We start from the raw sequence: 21,553 nt of genomic DNA, 5'->3' as shown, positions 1-21,553 counted from the left end.
TGAAATGAACCATGCGATAGAAGGTGGGACAGTACCTGAAGTAGGCCATGCTATAGAAGGTGGTACAATACCTGAAATGGGCCATGTTATAGAAGGTGGTACAGTACCTGAAGTGGGCCATGCTATTGAAGGCGGTACAATACCTAAAATGGGCCATGTTATAGAAGGTGGTACAGTACCTGAAGTGGGCCATGCTATAGAAGGCGGTACAATACCTAAAGTGGGCCATGCTATAGAAGGTGGGACAGTACAGTACCTGAAGTGGGCCATGTTATAGAAGGTGGGACAGTGCAATACCTGAAGTGGGCCATGCTATAGAAGGTGGGACGGTACAGTACCTGAAATGGACCATGCTATAGAAGGTGGTACAGTACCTGAAGTGGGCCATGCTATAGAAGGTGGGATGGTGCAGTACCTGAAGTGGGCCATGCTATAGAAGGTGGGACAGTACCTGAAGTTGGCAATTCTATAGAAGGTGGTACAGTACCTGAAGGAGGCCATGTTATAGAAGGTGGTACAGTACCTGAAGTGGGCAATGCTATAGAAGGTGGTACAGTACTTGTAGTGGGCCATGTTATAGAAGGTGGGACAGTATCTGAAGTGGACCATGCTATAGAAGGTGGTACAGTACCTGAAGTGGGCCATGCTATAGAAGGTGGGACAGTACCTGAAGTGGGCCATTCTATAGAAGGTGGTACAGTACCTGAAGTGGGCAATGCTATAGAAGGTGGTACAGTACCTGAAATGTGCCATGTTATAGAAGGTGGTACAGTACCTGAAGGAGGCCATGTTATAGAAGGTGTTACAGTACCTGAAGTGGGCAATGCTATAGAAGGTGTTACAGTACTTGTAGTGGGCCATGCTATAGAAGGTGGTACAGTACCTGAAGTGGGCCATGCTATAGAAGGTGGTACAGTACCTGAAGTGGGCCATGCTATAGAAGGTTGGACAGTACAGTACCTGAAGTGGGCCATGCTATAGAAGGTGGTACAGTACCTGAAGTGGGCAATGCTATAGAAGGTGGTACAGTACCTGAAGTGGACCATGCTATATAAGGTGGTACAGTACCTGAAGTGGGCCATGCTATAGAAGGTGGGACAGTACAGTACCTGAAGTGGGCCATGCTATAGAAGGTGGTACAGTACCTGAAGTGGGCAATGCTATAGAAGGTGGGACAGTACAGCACCTGAAGTGGGCCATTCTATAGAAGGTGGTACAGTACCTGAAGTGGGCCATGCTATAGAAGGTGGTACAGTACCTGAAATGGGCCATGCTATAGAAGGTGGTACAGTTCCTGAAGTGGGCCATGCTATAGAAGGTGGTACAGTACCTGAAGTGGGCCATGCTATAGAAGGTGGGACAGTACCTGAAGTGGGCAATGCTGAGTGAGGTAGTGAGTGAGGTAACTCCTATTTCAACGTGTGTTTTTTCATTTATGTACAGGGAACGGCCAGTAAAATGAGGTCTTAATGAGATGCATTTCTATTAATTTTGTGTATTATTTAGTTGGTTTTTACATTTGTCATTTAGAACTGAAATGATCCATTCTCATTATAAAAGAGCTAGTTTAGGCACATTTTCTCTCTCTTCCTTTTGTCTAAATGTGTTTTGCTGTTTGTGTGGGTGTTTACTATAATAAACTGCAGCAAATAAACAATATAAATTCTCTCTTTCAGAATCATGAGTATGAACTACATGAGCACCGAGAGGATTCTGCTGAAAGGGGACTACCTCCTCTCCAACAATGGACAATTTAAAGCTATCTTTCAGGTACAATAGTTAGTGAAACACTTACATTTCAATTATATTAACATTAGATATCTGGTCTGCAACTTATTTTGACCTTAGAAGTTTTTTTGTAGGGATGTAACGATTCAAGCTGTGATCAGACAGACAGTGTCATTAAATCAATGCTGTGTAATAAATTATGTAGTCAAACTTTAATTATATATGTAAATGTTTAATGCATATGTGTACAACAAAAGTTCAACATTCACATTCTGCTACCATTAACGTCAAGCCATCTAGCATACAGTTTGATGCATTCGATAAATCCAGCATATGCACCACACAACTCACTGCAACTGGCTCTGCAACGCAATGCTGCAAGGCAAACGCAGCGTTCAATTGGAAATTATGTTGCATATGTTGAATTTATCAAACGTATGCATCAAACTGTACGTGTAGACGGCTTGACATTAATGGTAGCAGAAAAAGTTACTGGCAAAGTGAGAAGATTTAACTCTGGTGCCTTCAGCTGAACCTTAATCTTGAAACATTATTTTTATTCTCTAATATATATTTTAAAAAATCAAAAGTTTGGGGCCACTTAGAAATGTCATTGTTTTTGAAAGATAAGTACATTTCTTGTCTATTAAAATAACAACATCAAATTGATCAGAAATAGGTTCGATTACAGGCTCAAAATGACCAGCAACAAAGAACTTTCTTCTGAAACTCGTCAGTCTATTATTATTCTGAGAAATGAAGGCTATTCCATGTGAGAAATTGCCAAGAAACTAAAGATCGAGGCATCTGTTTTTTCTCTATGTAAGAAAAGCTATTCAATAATTGACTACATTTCTTTCTCTCCAAAATTGCATTCAACAATTTACTGGATAAAAAAAATGATTACTGGATTTAAAAAATGATAATGATCATTCTGATTAATTACACCAACAGAAAAATACACTTTTATTAAAAATTTTCTCCTACACAGCAACTGTAGTAGGAGAATCATCAGCGAGCATCTTCTGGATCCGAAATTTAAATACGTAAATTAAAATATTTACCATTACAAATGTAGACAGAGAAAATCCAACCGCTGATATAATTTGGTATGCCTTTAAGGTGTACATTGGGGCGGCAAGTAGCCCAGTGGTTAAAGCGTTGGACAAGTAACCGAAAGGTTGCTAGATTGAATCCCTGAGGTGACAAGGAAAGAATCTGTCGTTCTGCCCCAAAACAAGGCAGTTAACCAACTGTTCCTAGGCCGTCATTGTAAATAAGAATGTGTTCTGACTTGTCTAGTTATACCATTTTTAAAAACATTAGGGGAATGATAATCTCATACTCTGCAAAAAGTTACATCTGATTTAGAAATTAAAATGCAAGATAAATAAATCACAATCTTAGAAAGCCCATAAATCTTTACAAGATAAAGAAGAAAATAACATTTTCTGAATTTACGCAGGAATACGATCTTTTACTTTTGAAGAGAGCCAACAACTACAGGTTAAACTCAAATAAAGCATATTACTTAATAACCCTGGTAAATATCTCTCAAAACGAATACACGCTAAACCAGTTATAATTGTAAAATATACACATTCATGTTAATTAGAAACAGCGCAATTAATTACAATTTTAAAAGCTTTATGGAAAATGATATAAATCCGAATTAAACAGGTGGACGAATCCTATAGCCTTGGACTCAACAACCCTGAAGCAATTATCAGCAGACGAAAAATAAATCCAGAGTAGTGATGCTAGTTGTGCGGGTGGGTGCGGGCAGCGAACGTTTGAAAAGCATGCATTTTGTTTTACTAGTGTTTAAGAGCAGTTGGAGGCCACGGAAGGAGTGTTGTATGGCATTGGAGCTTGTTTGGAGGTTAGTTAAGTGTCCAAAGAAGGGCCAGATGTATACAGAATGGGTCTGTGTAGAGGTGGATCAGGGAATCACCCGCAGCAAGCGCAACATCGTTGATATATACAGAGAAAAGAGTCGGCCCGAGAATTGAACCCTGTGGCACCCCCATAGAGACTGCCAGAGTTCCGGACAACAGGCAGGGCAGGATGGATATAGGTCTATAACAGTTTTGGTCTAGGGTGTAACCTCCTTTGAAGAGGGGGAGGACCACGGCAGCTTTCCAATATTTAGGGATCGTGGATGATACGAAAGAGCAGTTGAACAGACTGTTACAACCCCTATTACCAATGGCGGCAGATCATTTTAGAAAAAGGGTCCAGATCCCAGCTGATTTGTACGGGTCCAGGTTTAGCAGCTCTTTCAGAACATCTGTTATCTGGATTTGGGTGAAGGAGAAGCTGGGGAGGCTCGGGCAAGTAGCTGCGGGGGGTGCGGAGCTGGAAGTCAGGAAGAAAGCATGGCCAGCTGTAGAGAAGCTTATTGAAATTTCGGATTTATCATGGATTTATCAGTGGTGACCATGTTACCAAGCCTCAGTGCAGTGGGCAGCTGGGAGGAGGTGCTCTCGTTTTCCATGGACTTTACAGTGTCCCAAAACATTTTGTAGTTTTTGTTTGAAAAAGCTAGCCTTTGCTTTCCTTACTGACTGCATGTATTGGTTCCTGATTTTCCCTGAACAGTTGCATATTGCGGGGACTATTCGATGCGAGTGCAGTCTGCCACAGGATGTTTTTGTGCTGGTCGAGGGCAGTCAGGTCTGGAGTTCTACCTTTTTTTGAAAGGGGCATGCTTATTTAAGATGGTGAGGAAATTACTTTTAAAGAACGACCAGGCATCCTCGACTGACGGGATGAGGTCAATATCCTTCCAGGATACCTTGGCCAGCTCGATAAGAAAGGCCTGCTCGTAGAAGTGTTTTCGGGAGCGTTTGACAGTGATGAGGGGTGGTCATTTGACTTTGGACCCATGGCGGATACAGGCAACGAGGCAGTGATAGCTGAGATCCTGATTGAAAACAGCAGAGGTGTATTTGGAGGGCAAGTTGGTCAGGATAATGTCTATGAGGGTGCCCATGTTTTTGGATTTAGGGTTGTACCTAGTGGGTTCCTTGACAATTTGTGATATTGAGGGCATCTAGCTTAGATTGTAGGACTGCCGGGATGTTAAGCATATCCCAGTTTAGGTCACCAAACAGAACGAACTCTGAAGATGAGGGGCAATCAATGAATTAGGGGCACAGCTGGGAGTTGAGGGGGGTCTATAACAGGCGGCAACAGTGAGAGACTTAATTCTGGAGGGATTCATTTTTAGAATTAGAAGCTCAAACTGTTTGGGCGAAGACCTGGAAAGTATGACAGAACTTTGCAAACTATCTCTGCAGTAGATTGCAACTCTTCCCCCTTTGGCAGTTCTATCTTGATGGAAAATGTTGTAGTTTGGGATGGAAATCTCAGAATTCAGACACGACAAGGACATCAGGGTTGGTGGACTGTGCTAAAGCAGTGAGTAAAACAAATGCAGGGAGGCGGCTTCTGATAACATGCATGAAACCAAGGCTTTTTCGAAGTCAACAAATGAGTGCCTGGGGACACGCAGGACCTGGGTTCTGTGTGTGTGTGCGTGCGTGTAAATGATGTATGTTTATATAGGCACCTGAGCTGAGCAATAATAGAGACTAGGCATCTACCACTCCACTCATTGTGGTCTCAGAGCATTTCATATTATTCTGTAAGTAAATCCAAGACACTGCATTTATTATGGATATGCAGTGGTGATTTTTAGCATGTAAATCTTGGTGGGTGAACAAATAAAATGTTTTAGATGCATGACAGCAATGCCAATACAACACTAAGCAATACACGAATTGCACTATAATGGTGACAAATGGTGCCCACAAACTGTTAGAGCCTGCATAAAGCTGTCCCAACAGCAGAGCTTTCTTTTCAGCACAATTGCGTAAATCATTATCACTGCTACACCTGGCTATCAGCGGAGCCTTGTCTGGCAGCGACACGGTTAATTCATCCTCATTTACTGCCCTTTAAAAAAACATAGCTGATATGGCTGACTTGCTTAAACAAATGTGGTTTCTACTGATAATTGAGTTGTACAAACTATGGCATAAGGGGACAACGAGCAGATAAGAGGCAATCTGTAATTTCGAGTACAACATTAATGAGCTGACGCAGTCAATATAGCTTTGTTAAGCACTTTTGAAATGTACAGCGACAGAATTCAGAACATGGTCCGTTCTTACAGCATTCTCCCTGTACACCAAGTCAGTACCATAGGATAAAGGGGGCATATAAGCAGACAATGAAAGCTCTTACAATATTCAATGATTACATTACTCTAAAATAGGCTACATGGGCACCACCAAGTCAGAACAGTAGGGGGGAAGGGACCAAATTATTAGGGTGAGGCACATGGGCAACTAACAGCTTACTACACAAAATACACGTAGTAGTACTTTCTTAGCTACAGTATACATATCTCCCTGTCATATTACATCATTTATGCAGCTGCAAACAAGACATTTTTGGACTCCCCTTGTTGTGCCGTGCTCACTTGAACAGGAAGGTGGCGAGGCGGGCCTTGTGGGCAAATTTTTCATCAGTCTGGCATTTCCTGGATTTATGGTGCTTTCAAGACAATTGGGAACTCGGGGGGGGGGGGGAGAACAAGGTTGAATCATGACGTCAGTGATCTTCAGGTCGGAGCTCTAGAAAGAGGCCAAGGTTCACAACTTTGAATTCCGAGTTGAATGACCGTTCAAAAATGTATTTTCCCAGTCTGAGCTTGTTTTTTTCCAGAGTTCCCTGTTGTCTTGAACTCATTAAAGTCTGAGATTTCCAAGTTTCCAGTTGTTTTGAATGCGGCAGAATGCATGCTGGATTAACAGCATGGCCAAATGTATTTAAACTTTTCTGGCCCATGGTGTTGAATGTTTATCCTTTTAAGCTTGGAATAGAGACCCTTAAACCCAGACTTGGACCAAACACCCTCTCCACTGAATAGCAGGCTAGTGATTGCTTTGCAATGCTTGCAGTTAGCCACTGATTCTTTCCAAACCACTCATTGTTGAATTTGCAATTCAACTTGTGTAATGTTTATAGTCGATGAGCAGCAATACATTTTATCTATAATTTCTCTTCATATGACAAGGATTGAATAGGATTTGCCAGCAGACTGTCAACGTGATTCATGAAGATGACTGCTTGTCTACTTGCTAGCTAAAATGTTGAAAATATGATATGTTGACATGATCAGTCCAATCAAATCTACGGTAGATATGTGATTTAACAATTTATCTGTGGCTAACGACCTTGAGTGACAGAACATTGAGCCAATCACTGCACATCTAGAATACATTACCAACTCCTAAGCTCTGTATTTTCCAATGGCTGTCCCACCACCACAGAAAGCAATGAGCTATGCTGAAACACCTGCATTTTGAAGCTGCCTTACTTAAGAAAGCAAAAAAGAGACCATGTTTGTTTGCGGATTTATTAACTTTTTTACATTGTTTGCAAACTGATATGTGACACGTATTAATGCCCAAAAACATACAAAAAAGGCTCTGCCCTCAATGACGGGTCACCATTGATATGTTACGTTTCCTAATGTGTGTATTCATTTGTGGATGTCCATTATACATTCCGATTGATATGTTACGAATTGCAGATTTTTATTTAGAATGGGAAATTAAACTAATCTTAGTGCATCGATTTACATCGCATCAAACCATTCTCTAATCAAACCACATCGAATTGTTTCAAATGAAAACGTATAATTCCTGTATCATATTGCAGACCATCTAGATGCGTATCGAATGGAATAGATGCACACCCTTAATATTTTTATTTAGTAAACGAACACTTTTTCATCCTAAACGTTTAAGTAATCATTTAAAAGTGGATGAAAGGAATGCACAGCAGTACAGAGGTCATCTTTGTCTAACATGTTTATATGCAAATACATTTTCTCTTTGCAGACCGATGGCAACTTTGTGCTCTACGGTTGGGGTCAGGTTGTCTGGGCATCAAACACTGTGAACAAAGATGCTCAGAGGCTCATCCTCCAACAGGATGGCAACCTGGTCATCTACACTACACAGGACCATCCCATTTGGTCAAGTAACACTGGCCGTTGCAACAATACACAAAGAGGCCACCTCACCCTCACTGACAAAGGTACCCTGGAGCTCTACAGAGACCTAGTGGTGATCTGGACATCGTAACATCGACCGGCCCAACAATGCACAAAGAGGTCACCTCACCCTCCCTGACGAAGGTGCCCTGATGCTCTACAGTCCCAGAAATATGGTCTGGTGCTCTCGTGAGGACACTAATAATGAGGCAGAGTAACATCTTCACTTGACCATACCTGTCTACATCTACCACTAAGCTGTATTCAAAAGGCTTGAGGCTCTAACCCTTTGATTTGGTCAAATAAAAATGTATTGACTTAAAGTAGTTGTAATTCTGTGCATTGTGTCAGGTACTCTCTATATTCAAAAGACAAACATCACTAACTTTTCATGAAGAAAATGTCTGTATTGGCTCATATAAAAGAACATGAGATCTGACTGTTTTTCATGTATATTTTTATTATGAAAGACACTATCATGCATCACAACAGAATAATTTATGGAGGGACACATACACAACTGCAACGTTATAATCCATGTATGAGTCTGTATTGGCATTTGTCCCATAGAGAATGCTCGTGGCCTTGATGTCGCATGGGCAGCACCAGAGGGCTTCCGCCATTTTAAAGTGGTCAAAGTAGTCAACTGAGTGGGGATTCCTATGGGTTGTAGCCTCAATGGCGCTGCCCATGCTGTCACAGATATAAAGATGAGTCCTATCTCTATGGGTGTGTGGGCCCATGTGTGATGTTACAGGAAGGCACAGTCTCTCCAGTACAGAAGGGTTTCTGTTGCTGAGGAAGATGAGTTCTTTCTTCCCTTCCTCTGTCTGACCTTTATAGAGAAATCTCTCAATCAGTTCATGTCATAATCTAAACCATCACAAACAGTGGTGAAAGTGAATATCTCTTACTGTGTGGGTGTTGTAGCCAGTGGCGGTCCAGGTAGTAGAGGTACCAGCTCTCAAACTCCTTCTCACTGTAGAGAGAGACTGGTACTGGAACAAAAGGGTCCATGCTGTCAAAGCCCTCCTGTAGGAGGAACACAGAGGATGAGGATGTTTTTAATAGGTGAACTTCTGTTTCTATTTGACTGATGATGCATATAAACACATCAGAAGGGTCTTGTCCAAAAACATCTAGATCATTCCCTTGTTAGCCCAGATCAATAGACACCAAGGGTTAGAGGTAGTTTTTGGACTGGACATATAACATTAACCAGGATGTAATCATGACCCCTGACCTCTCCCAGCAGCTCCTGGGGCAGGTAGGCAGAGCTTGGAGCGTAGAGAGATCCTGTCTCAGACAGCGTGGCGATGACCACCCCTCCACATGGAGGAGAGAGAGGGACAGAGGTGTAAATCACAATCATGTAATTTAATTTTCTAATGTCTATTAGAGGATAACCACCATACAGTTCTCACCCAGTCATTGTTGATCATCTTCCTCAAGTTATGAACCAATGTCAACTCCTCTGGAGCCACCTGGCAGAGAGGAGAGACACAGAAAAAGTAGAGAGAAGGGAAAAGTGACAGGGGAGAGAAAGGTCAGTCAAGTAAGCAATCTTTACACAGAAATTTCAAAGGCAAAAATGGAAGCAATAGAAATCTTTTTTTTTCATAGATCCACAGTGAGGTGAATGAATGTATTAGTACAGGGCTCTTGTCTTCCTTCTTGAGTGTGGTCCTTCCCCAGAGGCTGTTGACTCCAACAGCCACAGCCAGCCTGAAGCCCCCTTCTGTCCCCCCAGCCTGTAGCCTCAGCTCCTTTAGAACTGCCCCCACCACATCACTGCTGCTCTTCACACAAGACACTCCCTGGGGTGAAAAACACAGCTTAACAATGATACCACATATGAGATTCTTAAGAGAAGTGCACTGAACCAATTATGTTTCAGAACTGGAGCCCAGACGCAAGGCGTCCACATGATTCCCAGCCAAAACAGGTCGGAACAGTTTTTGCATATATTATGACTACGTTGTGATGTTTGTGTTTTCTGGAGGCAAGCCAAAGTTGGTAGCTGAAATCTACACCCCTTCGTAGGGATTCTGCAATAAAGTCTTTGTCATTCAACAAGAGATTACTTGTTTTCATGCACATTTTTTAATTGAAAAATACTGCACAATACATCTTAGTTAAATATAAAATTGCATGACTAAGATCTCCTTGGCCAAAACGTCATAACAGATTAAGTTATGTTAGATTAATTCTGACTACGGCATCTTAAACATGGACAAACAGCACTATTAACACTTTCTAATTTTTCAAGTGAAGGTCTTTCAAGGGAGCATGCGAGCACACTCGTTCGGTTCGCCTAGCCAAGTTCGGTCAAACTGAAGGATGCTGACGCCTTAATAAAGGGCACGTTGACACTGGACTCACCATGTCCACCAGCACCCCTAGTGGCCGTCCCTCCTCAGTGCTCTCTCTCTTAGTCCACACGTACCGCTGCCTCAACTTGATCTAAAACAACAAGGGGAGACAGTCACAAATACAGGATGCCTCAAGGAGTAAAAATATGCTTAACAACTGTGTGCAATAGTATTTAAAATGCCATCTCGGTACCCCACACACACAATTATCAGTAAGGTTCCTAAGTCAAACAATGAATTTCAAGCACAGATTCAACCAAAGGCCAGGGAGCTTTTCCTATGGTTCACAAAGGGCACCTATTGGTAGTTGGGTAAATATACAAATAAAACAGACATTGAATATCCCTTTGAGTATGGTGGAGCTATTATTGATGCACCATCCAAAGTGTCAAATTAAACCCACAACGATACAGGCGGCAATCCTAACGTAGTTTCCAGAGAGGCAGGATCCGCTCAGGGATTTCACCATGAGGCGAATCGTGATTTAAATAAGGTTTGAGTTTAAAGGCTGTGATAGGAGATAACGGAGGATGGATCAACACAGTAGTTATTTCACAATACTAACATAATTGATAGAGTGAAAAGAAGGCAGCCATCCTGTTTGCAATAAGGCACTAAAGTAATACTGAAAAAATGTGGTATGAAATTAATTTTTTTTCCTGAATACAAAGTGTTATGTTTGGGGTAAATCCAACACAACAAACACATCACTGAGTATCATGTCATATTTTCAAGAATGGTGGTGGCTGCATCATGTTATGGGTATACTTGTCATCGGCAAGGCCTCTGGAGTTTTTTTAGGATAAAAATAAACCGACACTGGGAAACAAACAAAGCCAAATATACACTGGAATTGCTTACCAAGATGACATTGAATGTTCCTGAGTGGCCTAGTTTAAAAAAAATAAAAGAAAAATGGCTGTCTAGCAATGATCAACAACCAACTTCACAGAGCTTGGCAATTATTTTTTATAGAATAATAGGCAAATATTGTAGAATCCAGGTATGCAAAGCTCTGAGACTTACCCAGAAAGACTCACAGCTGTAATTGCTGCCAAATGTGATTGACATGTATTAACTCAAATCAAAATATTACTTTTTAAAATTTTCCATGAATTAAAGAAATAACATGTTTCTTCCACTTTGAGAACTTGTGTAGATCGTTGACAAAAAACAACAATTAAATCAAATTTAATCTGGCTTTGTAACAACACAATGTGGAAAAAGTCTAGGTGTGTGAATAGTTTCTGAAGGCACTGTATTTTACTTCTAATGTTAGGATTAGGGGATGGTAAACTGATCCTAGATTTGTTCCTACAGGCAACACATACAGTGCCAGTCAAAGGTTTGGACACACCTACTCATTCCAGGGATTCTTTCTTTATTTTACCATTTTCCACATTGTAGAATAATAGTGAAGACATCAAAACTATGTAATAACATGATGATTACAGCGTGTCCAAACTTTTGACTGGCAATGTACCTGGCACCCACTATCTATCTGAGGAGGAGGGACTACCTTGGAGAGGAAGTGTTCATTGGTGGTTCTGAAGTTGCGTAGCCAGTTGGAGGCCTGTATTGGCTGGTCAAAGCGGGAGGCGTGGTAGGAGGAGGGCAACAGCTCCTTACAGTTCTTCACCCACAGGTGGGCTATAGAGAGGAGATTATTATCATCATCATCATCATCATTATTTTGTGTGTCTGTGTGTATTCCATGTCGGGGTGTGTGTGTGTTACCATCTGGTATGTGTAGTACCAGCCATCCCTGTGTGGAGCAGTAGTGGACAGTATGACAGAGAGACATGGTCTTCCCACTGCCCTTCACACCATCTACACAACCAGTCAAGGTCACCAACATAATTCAACACAATACAGGTAGACAACACAGGTCATAGAGAGGTACGGGGATGACTGTGTGTACAGTAGTGGCCAAAGGTTTTGAGAATGACACATTCATTTCCACAAAGTTTGCTGCCTCAGTTTGTATGATGGCAATTTGCATATACTCCAGAATGTTATGAAGAGTGATCAGATGAACTGCAATTAATTGCAAAGTCCCTCTTTGCCATGCAAATGAACTGAATCCCCCCAGAAAACATTTTCACAGCATTTCAACCCTGCCACAAAAGGACCAGCTGACATCATGTTAGTGATTCTCTCGTTAACACAGGTGTGAGTGTTGACGAGGACAAGGCTGGAGATCACTCTGTCATGTTGATTGAGTTCGAATAACAGACTGGAAGCTTCAAAAGGAGGGCGGTGCTTGGAATCATTGTTCTTCTTCTGTCAACCATGCTTACCTGCAAGACAACACGTGCCGTCATCATTGCTTGCACAAAAAGGGCTTCACAGGCAAGGATGTTGCTGCCAGTAAGATTGCACCTAAATCAACCATTTATCGGATCATCAAGAACTTCAAGGAGAGCGGTTCAATTGTTGTGAAGAAGGCTTCTGGGCACACAAGAAAGTCCAGCACGCACCCGGAACAACTCCTAAAGTTAATTCAGCTGCGGTATCGGGGCACCACCAGTACAGAGCTTGCTCAGGAATGGCAGCAGGCAGGTGTGTGTGCATCTGCGCGCACAGTGAGGCGAAGACTTTTGGAGGATAGCCTGGTGTCAAGAAGGGCAGCAATGAAGCCACTTCTCTTCAGGAAAAACATAATGGACAGACTGATATTCTGCAAAAGGTACAGGGATTGGACTGCTGAGGACTGGGGTAAAGTCATTTTCTCTGATGAATCCCCTTTCCGATTGTTTGGAACATCCGGGAAAAAAGCTTGTCCGGAGAAGACAAGGTGAGCACTACCATCAGTCCTGTGTCATGCCAACCGTAAAGTATCCTGAGACCATTCATGTGTGGGGTTGCTTCTCAGCCAAGGGAGTGGGCTCACTCACAATTTTGCCAAAGAACACAGCCATGAATAAAGAATGGTACCAACACATCGTCAGAGAGCAACTTATCACAACCATCCAGGAACTGTTTGGTGAAGAACAATGCAAAAGTGATAACTAAGTGGCTCGGGAACAAACCATTGATATTTTGGGTCCATTGCTAGGAAACTCCCCAGACCTTAATCCCATTGAGAACTTGTGGTCAATCCTCAAGAGGCAGGTGGACAAACAAAACCCCACAAATTCCGACAAACTCCAAGCATTGATTATGCAAGAATGGGCTGCCATCAGTCAGGATGTGGCCCAGAAGTTAATTGACAGCAAGCCAGGGCAGATTGCAGAGGCCTTGAAAAAGAAGGGTCAACATTGCAAATATTGACTCTTTGCATCAACTTCTGGTAATTGGCAATAAAAGCCTTTGACACTTATGAAATGCTTGTAATTATACTTCAGTATTCCATAGTAACATCTGACAAAAATATCTAAAGACACTGAAGCAGCAAACTTTGTGGAAATTAATATCTGTGTCATTCTCAAATGTTTTGGCCACGACTATATATTAAATGTGTAAAGGTACACTGAGGTGTGATCAGATGTAACTGGTAGGGTAGGATACAGAGTAGGTAGCGCAGGGTGGGCTTGCTGTAGTCAGCTCTCTTCAGGTGAGATATCAGCTCCAGAGCAGGCTGCTTCACCATCACACAGCCCTCGTTAAAAGTCTTCACCTGGACACGGGTACAGACAGTCAGTCATACTGTTATAAACACACACACACAACCTTTTGTTGGTATCGTAGAGGCAGGCCATGGGGGAAGACAGTGTGGAAGTGGGAGGGGGGAACAGTGTAGTACTGCCCTAGGTGCTGTTCTGACTGACAGGCCTGGGGACAGAGAGAGATGAAACATCAGTACCCTCCACACTTATTACCACATGCTACAGAATAAAGTGTAGTTGATTATTCCACCTACTGGGTACTTCTCCTGTGTTCTGAAGATGGAGAATGTCTCCGGTCTCAACTCCATGCCAACCACCTCCTGCTGCTGGCCACACCCACTGCCATGGAGCGGCCGCACCTGCGCTACCTGTCCATGACATCATCACATTCCACAGGTAAGAGGCAGGTGTAGAGCGTCTATCATAGTCCAAAACATGTACGCCTAAGCACAGCAGTGTTCTAGAATTTAGGACCGTTAGAATGAACTACAGTACAGTGGTGAAGCACAAAACACATTTTTACTAGTACCAGAAAGACATCTCCAGAAAGACATGTACTGTATATGTAGCGCTGACTTTTCAAAATGCATTGATCACATGGAAACTGACATCCCAATGAATCTTAAATGTTAATAAATATTCATAGCTAGCACTAGCTCAAGATGTCCTCTTAAAGAGCCTAACCTCCCCGTTACTCCTTATGGTCCAAGGACCTTCTGTTATTTTCAGAGGTAGACTGGCTCTGGCAGCCAAAACCTCTAAGCGCCTAATCGATTCTCAAATGCGATACTAGAAAAATAAAGCCCTTTACTTTTATATCGCATCAAAATAATTTATGAAATGCAAAATATACACATACTGTACACCACAGGAGGATGGTGGCACCTCGATTGGGGAGGACAGGCTCATGGTAATGGCTGGAGCGGAATAGTGGAATGGTATCAAATAAATAAAACATGGTTTCCTTGTGTTTAATGCCATTCCATTAGCTCCTTTCCAGTCATTATTATGAACCGGCCTCCCCTCAGCGGCCTCCACTGCTGTATATTTTTATTTAACCAGTTAGGCTAGTTGAGAAGAAGTTCTCATTTTCAACTGTGACCTGGCCAGGATAAAGCCAAGAAGTGAGACACAAACAACAGAGTTACACATGGAATAAACAAACATGCAATCAATAATACAATAGAAAAAAAGTATATATACAGTGTGTGCAAATGAGGTAGGATAAGGGAAGTAAGGCAATAAATAGGCCATAGTGGAGAAATAATTACAATATAGCAATTAAACACTGGAGTAATACATGTGCAGAAAATGAGTGTGCAAGTAGAGATACTGGGGTGCAAAGGAGCAAAATAAATAACAGTATGGGGGATGAGGTAGTTGGATGGGCCATTTACAGATGGGCTATATACAGGTGCATTGATCTGCTCTGATAGCTGGTGCTGAAAGTTAGTGAGGGAGATATGGGTCTCCAGCTTCAGTGATTTTTGCAGTTCATTCCAGTCATTGGCAGCAGAGAACTGTAAGGAAAGGCGGCCAAAGGAGGAATTAAGTTTGTGGATGACCAGTGAGATATACCTGCTGAAGCGTGTGCTATGGGTGGGTGCTGCTATGGTGACCAGTGAGCTGAGATAAGGCGGTGCTTTACCGGCGCCGACAGACATGGCTGCCTTGCTTCGCGTTCCTAGGAAACTGTGCAGTATTTTTTTTATTTTTACGTGTTATTTCTTACATTGGTACCCCAGGTAATCTTATGTTTTATTACATACAGTCGGGAGGAACTACTAAATATAAGAGCAACTCACCATCATTACAACCAGGAATATGACTTTCCCGAAGCGTATCCTGTGTTCTGCCTTCCACCCAGGACAACGGATTGGATGCCAGCCGGCGACCCAAAACAACGACGTCGTAAGAGAGGCAAACGAGGCGGTATTCTGGTCAGGCTCCGGAGACGGGCACATCGCACACCACACCCTAGCATACTACTCGCCAATGTCCAGTCTCTTGACAACAAGGTTGATGAAATCCAAGCAAGGGTAGCATTCCAGAGGGACATCAGAGACTAATGTTCTTTGCTTCACGGAAACATGGCTCACTCGAGAGACGCTAACGGAGTCGGTGCACCTAGCTGGTTTCTTCATGCAATGCACCGATAGAAACAAGCATCTTTCCGGTAAGAAGAGGGGCGGGGGGGGGGTATGACGTATGGTTAACGAGACGTGGTGTGATCATAACAACATACAGGAACTCAAGTCCTTCTGTTCACCTGACTTAGAATTCCTCACAATCAAATGTCGACCGCATTACCTACCAAAGGAATTATCTTCGATTATAATCACAGCCGTATATATTCCCCCCCAAGCAGACACATCGATGGCCCTGAACAAACTTTATTTGACTCTATGCAAACTGGAAACCACATATCCTGAGGCTGCATTCATTGTAGCTGGGGATTTTAACAAGGCTAATCTGAAAAGACTCCTAAATTGTATCAGCATATCGATTGCGCAACCAGGGATGGTAAAACCCTGGATTATTGTTATTCTAACTTCCGCGACGCATATAAGGCCCTCCCCGACCTTCAGAAAAGCTGACCACGACTCCATTTGGTTGCTCCCTGCCTACAGACAGAAACTAAAACAAGAAGCTCCCGCGCTCAGGTCTGTTCAACACTGGTCCGACCAATCTGATTCCACGCTTCAAGACTGCTTCGATCACGTGGATTGAGATTTGTTCCGTATTCTGTCCAACAACAACATTGACGAATACGCTGATTCGGTGAGCGAGTTCATTAGAAAGTGCATTGACGATGTCGTACCCATAGCAACGATTAAAACATTCCCAAACCAGAAACCGTGGATTGATAGCAGCATTCGCGTGAAACTGAAAGCGCAAACCACTGCTTTTAACCAGGGTAAGGTGACCGGAAACATGACCGAATACAAACATTGTAGCTATTCCCTCCACAAGGCACTCAAACAAGCTAAGCGCCAGTATAGAGTCGAAGTAGAGTCGCAATTCAACGGCTCAGACACTAGAGGTATGTAGCAGGGTCTACTGTCAATCACGGATTACAAAAAGAAAACCAGCCCCATCGCAGACCAGGATGTCTTGTTCCCAGACAGACTAAATAACTTTTTTGCCCGCTTTGAGGACAATACAGTGCTACTGACACGGCCCGCAACCAAAACTTGCGGACTCTCCTTCACTGCAGCCGATATGAGTTAAACATTAAAACGTGTTAACCCTCGCAAGGCTGCAGGACCAGACGGCATCCCCAGCCACGTCCTCAGAGCATGCGCAGACCAGTTGGCTGGTGTGTTTACGGACATATTCAATCAATCCTTATCCCAGTCTGCTGTTACCACATGCTTCAAGAGGGCCACCATTGTCCCTGTTCCCAAGAAAGCTAATGTAACTGAACTAAACTAAGTACTTTGAGAGACTAGTCAAGAACCATATCACCTCCTGTTACGTTCCCCAGTTTGTGTTGTAGTTTGTGTATTTGTCTGAAGCTATATAAAAGCCAGTGTTCTGTTCAGGAGAGAGATATTTGCTGGGAGGTCATTGCAGAGATTTTGCTAGAGAGATTTGCTGGGAGGTCATTGCAGAGATTTTGCTAGAGAGATTTGCTAGAGATTTTCTAGAGATTTTCTGGGAGGTCATTGCAGAGAGATTTTGATAGAGGTTGATTTTGCTGGGAGTTTATGCTGGGAAGTTGGTATGTTTTGTGAGTTTGTTGCTCAGATAGAGCTTATTTGATGTCCTTTGTTTCTTAGTTTCTTAGTGAAATTGTTTAATATTCGGTTTCATTTGTGACCAGGGGAGAAGGGGAAGGCACCTAGGGAGTGCTTAGGCAAGAGGCCCGCGGGCATACAAATACCCGTAGCATATTCGCTGTCTAGGCACACTAGGTAAGACCTGGGCGGACCACCCCCTGTATTTTGTTTAGGGCACCAGGTGGTGCTAAATTAGGTAAGTAGTGGGTAGGCAGCTAAGATAGGAGAGGGGGGGGGGCTTTGAGATTTACTTTCTTTGCTTTGGTCCCGTCCAGCCCCTTTTCCCCATATTACCGTGTAAAGGAATAAAGTCCTTGTAAACGGTACCACATTCTGTCTGTTGTCATCCTTACTCGCACCTACAGTCCATACCTTTTTCACTTCACGGAGAGTTTAGTTGTAGCAGGGTGTTGCGTTCCCTCTTCATAGAGGTGTGCGTAACATAATGGGGGCTCCATTAAACCCACTGGGCCCTGGTGCTCTGAGCTCTCTCTGGTTAGTGATTGAGGTGTGATGGTAGGTTGTGAGTCTGGATGACTTGTTTAGTTAGTGTGTTCAGGAGACTGCATTGTATAAGATGGCTGCAACAGCCATCTCCAAGTTTTTTGAAGCGCCCTCTATTGATTGTTTGGGTAGGTTTCGTAAAGTAGACCTTATAGCTATAGCTGACCATTATGGATTTGTTGTCCCTGAGAAAGTCCTAAAGGCTGAGCTTTTGGTGCTAGTAAGGGAGGGTTTAGTGAGAGAACGGATTCTCTCATTGCAAGGAGAGGAGACGGGTAGACCTTCTGATGCCAAGTCGGAGGACAGGGCGGATGAAGGGGTTCCTCGTACCCCTTTTACATTGCCCCGATTCGATCCTTTATCTTCTGCTTCGGGTCGTTCAGATGGGACTGCTAGGCTGAAGGTGAGGCTGGCTCGGTTAGAAATGGAGCAAAAAGATAAAGAGAGACAGATGAATTTTGAATTTGAAATTAGGAAAATAGAAGCTGACAATGAGGTGAGGATCCGACAATTGGAGCTAGAAGCTGGCTCCAGTGCGACTCCACAAGCTGCTCATCATCAAGCCCACTTCGATGTGAGTAAAAACATAGCTTTAGTCCCTCCATTCCGAGAGTCGGAAGTTGATTCTTATTTCTCTGCGTTTGAGCGTGTGGCTGCTGCGCTGCATTGGCCACTCGAGGTTTGGCCACTCCTGTTACAATGTAAATTGTCTGGGAAAGCCCAGGAAGTAGTAGCTGCTCTCTTCCTGGAAGACTGTTTACACTACAATACAGTTAAAACTACAGTGTTGCGGGCTTATGAGTTGGTGCCTGAAGCTTATAGACAGCGCTTCAGGAACCACAAAAAAACATCTCACCGTACATTTGTTGAATTTGCTAGGGACAAAGAGTCTCTGTTTAGTCGCTGGTGTTCAGCCAGCAAAGCTAACACCTTTGCTGATATTTGGGAGTTGGTACTGTTGGAGGATTTTAAAAGCAACCTCCCAGATAGAATTGTAGTTCATTTAAATGAACAGAAAGTGACGACATTGGCCCAAGCAGCAGTGTTGGCAGATGAGTACGCTTTGACACACAAAACTGTCTTTGATGCACCACGTTTTGAAGGCCGGGCGATTACGTCATCAGTTCCTCGTTCAGGTCGCTTTACCCCTGACGACCCTAAGCCTTTTCATGAAATCCGTGAATGTTTTTACTGTCACCAAAAGGGTCATGTGATTGCGGACTGCCCAGTTTTGAAAAATAAACCGAAACAGTCCCTGTCACCGTCCCCAAAAATGAAAAGTTTGGGTTTAGTCAAGTCTTTGGCTCGTCCATTGGATCCAGTTATTGATTCAGCATTTGAGAAACCGGATCCTGTCTATGTTCCGTTTATCTCTGCCGGTTGTGTTTCCTTAACAGGAGAACAAGCTGATCAAAAACCTATCCAAATCCTACGAGACACCGGGCGGGCGCAGTCAGTAATCGTTACTGATGCTTTACCCTGGTCTCCTGAAACCTATTGTGGCTCGCATGTCATATTACAGGGGATAGAGACATGGTCTGGACACTTGGGGATCACAAAGGCTTATAACCGGGTCCTTCGTCATTTCTTCTGGCCAGGTTTGAAGTCCGACGTGGTCCAATTTTGTAAAACATGTCACATATGTCAACTCACTGGGAAAGTGAATCAAACAGTTCCACGAGCGCCACTCTGCCCGATTGCTGTGGTGGGGGAACCGTTTGAAAGAGTGATAATTGATTGTGTAGTTCCATTGCCGAAAACCAGGTCAGGTAACCAGTTCCTACTAACAATAATGTGCAGTGCTACTCAATACCCAGAGGCTATTCCTCTCCGTACTATAACGGCTAAGACTGTGGTGAAGGCACTGGTGAAGTTCTCTCTACGTTTGGACTCCCTAAAGTAATCCAAACTGATCAGGGATCCAACTTCACGTCTAAACTGTTTTCAAATGTGTTAAAGACATTGTGTATTTCCCATCAGGTCTCCAGTCCGTATCATTCAGAGAGTCAAGGGGCTCTAGAACGCTGGCATCAGACGCTGAAGGCAATGCTACGCAAGTATTGTATGGATACCAGTACTGATTGGGATGAAGGGGTGCCCTTTGTCCTATTTGCTATAAGGGAAACGATATAAGAGTCCTTAGGGTTCAGCCCTGCTGACCTTGTGTTTGGACACACCCCACGGGGTCCGCTGAAAGTTTTGAAGGAGCATATAACAGGTTCCGGTTCCGGTTGGAGCGAGTGGTCGCATCTGCACGTCGCTCCAACGGGTAGTATAACTTTTTCATTATATTTCATTATATCACAACGGTTTGATTTGTCTTATCTTAGCAATTTCTTCTCAGCTAGCTACATAGCCGTCTTTTGTATCAAAGATAATTGCGTAATTATCGTATTTCGCCGTCCTAACGTAGTCTTCACTAGCCAGCTAGCTAACGTCCACTGATTAGCTGCACTGAGAAACTTTTACACTCAACTGAACGACTTGATTAGTTTAGTGTTAGCTACCTACATAGCTGTCTTTGCTGTCTTCGTATCATCGTATCATCGTATCCAAGATAATTGTGTTGTTTAGGTTTAGAGTGTGTAGTCTTAGAGTGATTATCTTAATTTACCGAGGTTAGCTAGCCAGCTATTTGTCGTCTTAACGTAGGTGACTCTGCTAGCTAGCCAACAGCTAGCCAACGCTAGCCAACGTCTTCTGTATAGAACTCAACTACCCGGTCGCATTCACAGGTTGTATCACATTTTCACTTCATTTCATTACAGTACAACGGTTTGATTTGTTTGATCGTAGCTAGCTACTTAGCTAGCTACATAGCCGTCTTTGTATCAAAGATAATTGTGTAGTCTAGAGCGATTTTCTAGGTTCGCTAGCCATCTATTGTCGTTCTTTTAACGCAACGTAACGTAAACAACACTGCTAGCTAGCCTGCTAGCCCCGAATAGCAACACTGCAGAAACTATTACACTCAACGGAATGACTTGATTAGTGTAGTGTCAACAACGCACCCACTGCCAGCTGGCCTACTTCAGCAGTACTGTATCATTTTAATCATTTTAGTCAATAAGATTCTTGCTACGTAGCTTAACTTTCTGAACATTCGAGACGTGTAGTCCACTTGTCATTCCAATCTCCTTTGCATTAGCGTAGCCTCTTCTGTAGCCTGTCAACTATGTGTCTGTTTATCCCTGTTCTCTCCTCTCTGCACAGACCATACAAACGCTCCTCACCGCGTGGCCGCGGCCACCCTACTCTGGTGGTCCCAGCGCGCACGACCCACGTGGAGTTCCAGGTCTCCGGTAGCCTCTGGAACTGCCAATCTGCGGTCAACAAGGCAGAGTTCATCTCAGCCTATGCCTCCCTCCAGTCCCTCGACTTCTTGGCACTGACGGAAACATGGATCACCACAGACAACACTGCTACTCCTACTGCTCTCTCTTCGTCCGCCCACGTGTTCTCGCACACCCCGAGAGCATCTGGTCAGCG

The 21,553-nt window shown here is 43.3% G+C and overlaps 2 protein-coding genes across 7 annotated transcripts in view; one reads left to right on the top strand and one right to left on the bottom strand.

The window, feature by feature from the left end:
* Positions 1-1,646: 1,646 nt before the first annotated feature.
* LOC124005079 (mannose-specific lectin-like) lies at positions 1,647-8,242 on the top strand. Its single transcript, XM_046314010.1, has 2 exons — positions 1,647-1,770; positions 7,644-8,242. Exons 1-2 carry the CDS (start codon positions 1,681-1,683, stop codon positions 7,887-7,889), a joined length of 336 nt encoding a protein of 111 aa, XP_046169966.1. The 5' UTR covers positions 1,647-1,680; the 3' UTR covers positions 7,890-8,242.
* LOC124005078 (28S ribosomal protein S29, mitochondrial-like) overlaps positions 8,239-21,553 on the bottom strand; it is a 45,639-nt gene continuing 32,324 nt past the window's right edge. For 2 of the 6 annotated variants that reach the window (XM_046314007.1, XM_046314009.1), the window contains 10 exons: positions 14,033-14,146; positions 13,681-13,789; positions 11,908-12,000; positions 11,690-11,820; positions 10,181-10,261; positions 9,454-9,615; positions 9,223-9,282; positions 9,042-9,124; positions 8,713-8,830; positions 8,239-8,633 (listed from right to left, as the gene is read on the bottom strand). In XM_046314007.1, the coding sequence (XP_046169963.1) occupies positions 8,550-8,633; positions 8,713-8,830; positions 9,042-9,124; positions 9,223-9,282; positions 9,454-9,615; positions 10,181-10,261; positions 11,690-11,820; positions 11,908-12,000; positions 13,681-13,789; positions 14,033-14,146 (1,035 nt within the window). In that variant the 3' untranslated portion in view covers positions 8,239-8,549. The other 4 variants (XM_046314004.1, XM_046314005.1, XM_046314008.1 and 1 more) reach the window with 4 other exon arrangements.

This window comes from Oncorhynchus gorbuscha, linkage group LG19 (genome assembly GCF_021184085.1).
Source record: "Oncorhynchus gorbuscha isolate QuinsamMale2020 ecotype Even-year linkage group LG19, OgorEven_v1.0, whole genome shotgun sequence".
NCBI classification, from domain to species: Eukaryota; Metazoa; Chordata; class Actinopteri; order Salmoniformes; family Salmonidae; genus Oncorhynchus; species Oncorhynchus gorbuscha.
Note: the sequence above shows the minus strand (reverse complement) of the source record. Positions and strands in the feature narration are given on the sequence as shown.

Bases quoted from the DNA above. Each gene is read 5' to 3' on its own strand.
- LOC124005079 (XM_046314010.1), top strand. From the start codon at position 1,681: ATGAGTATGAACTACATGAGCACCGAGAGGATTCTGCTGAAAGGGGAC. The intron at 1,771-7,643 runs GTACAATAGTTA...TTCTCTTTGCAG, and splicing joins AATTTAAAGCTATCTTTCAG to ACCGATGGCAACTTTGTGCT.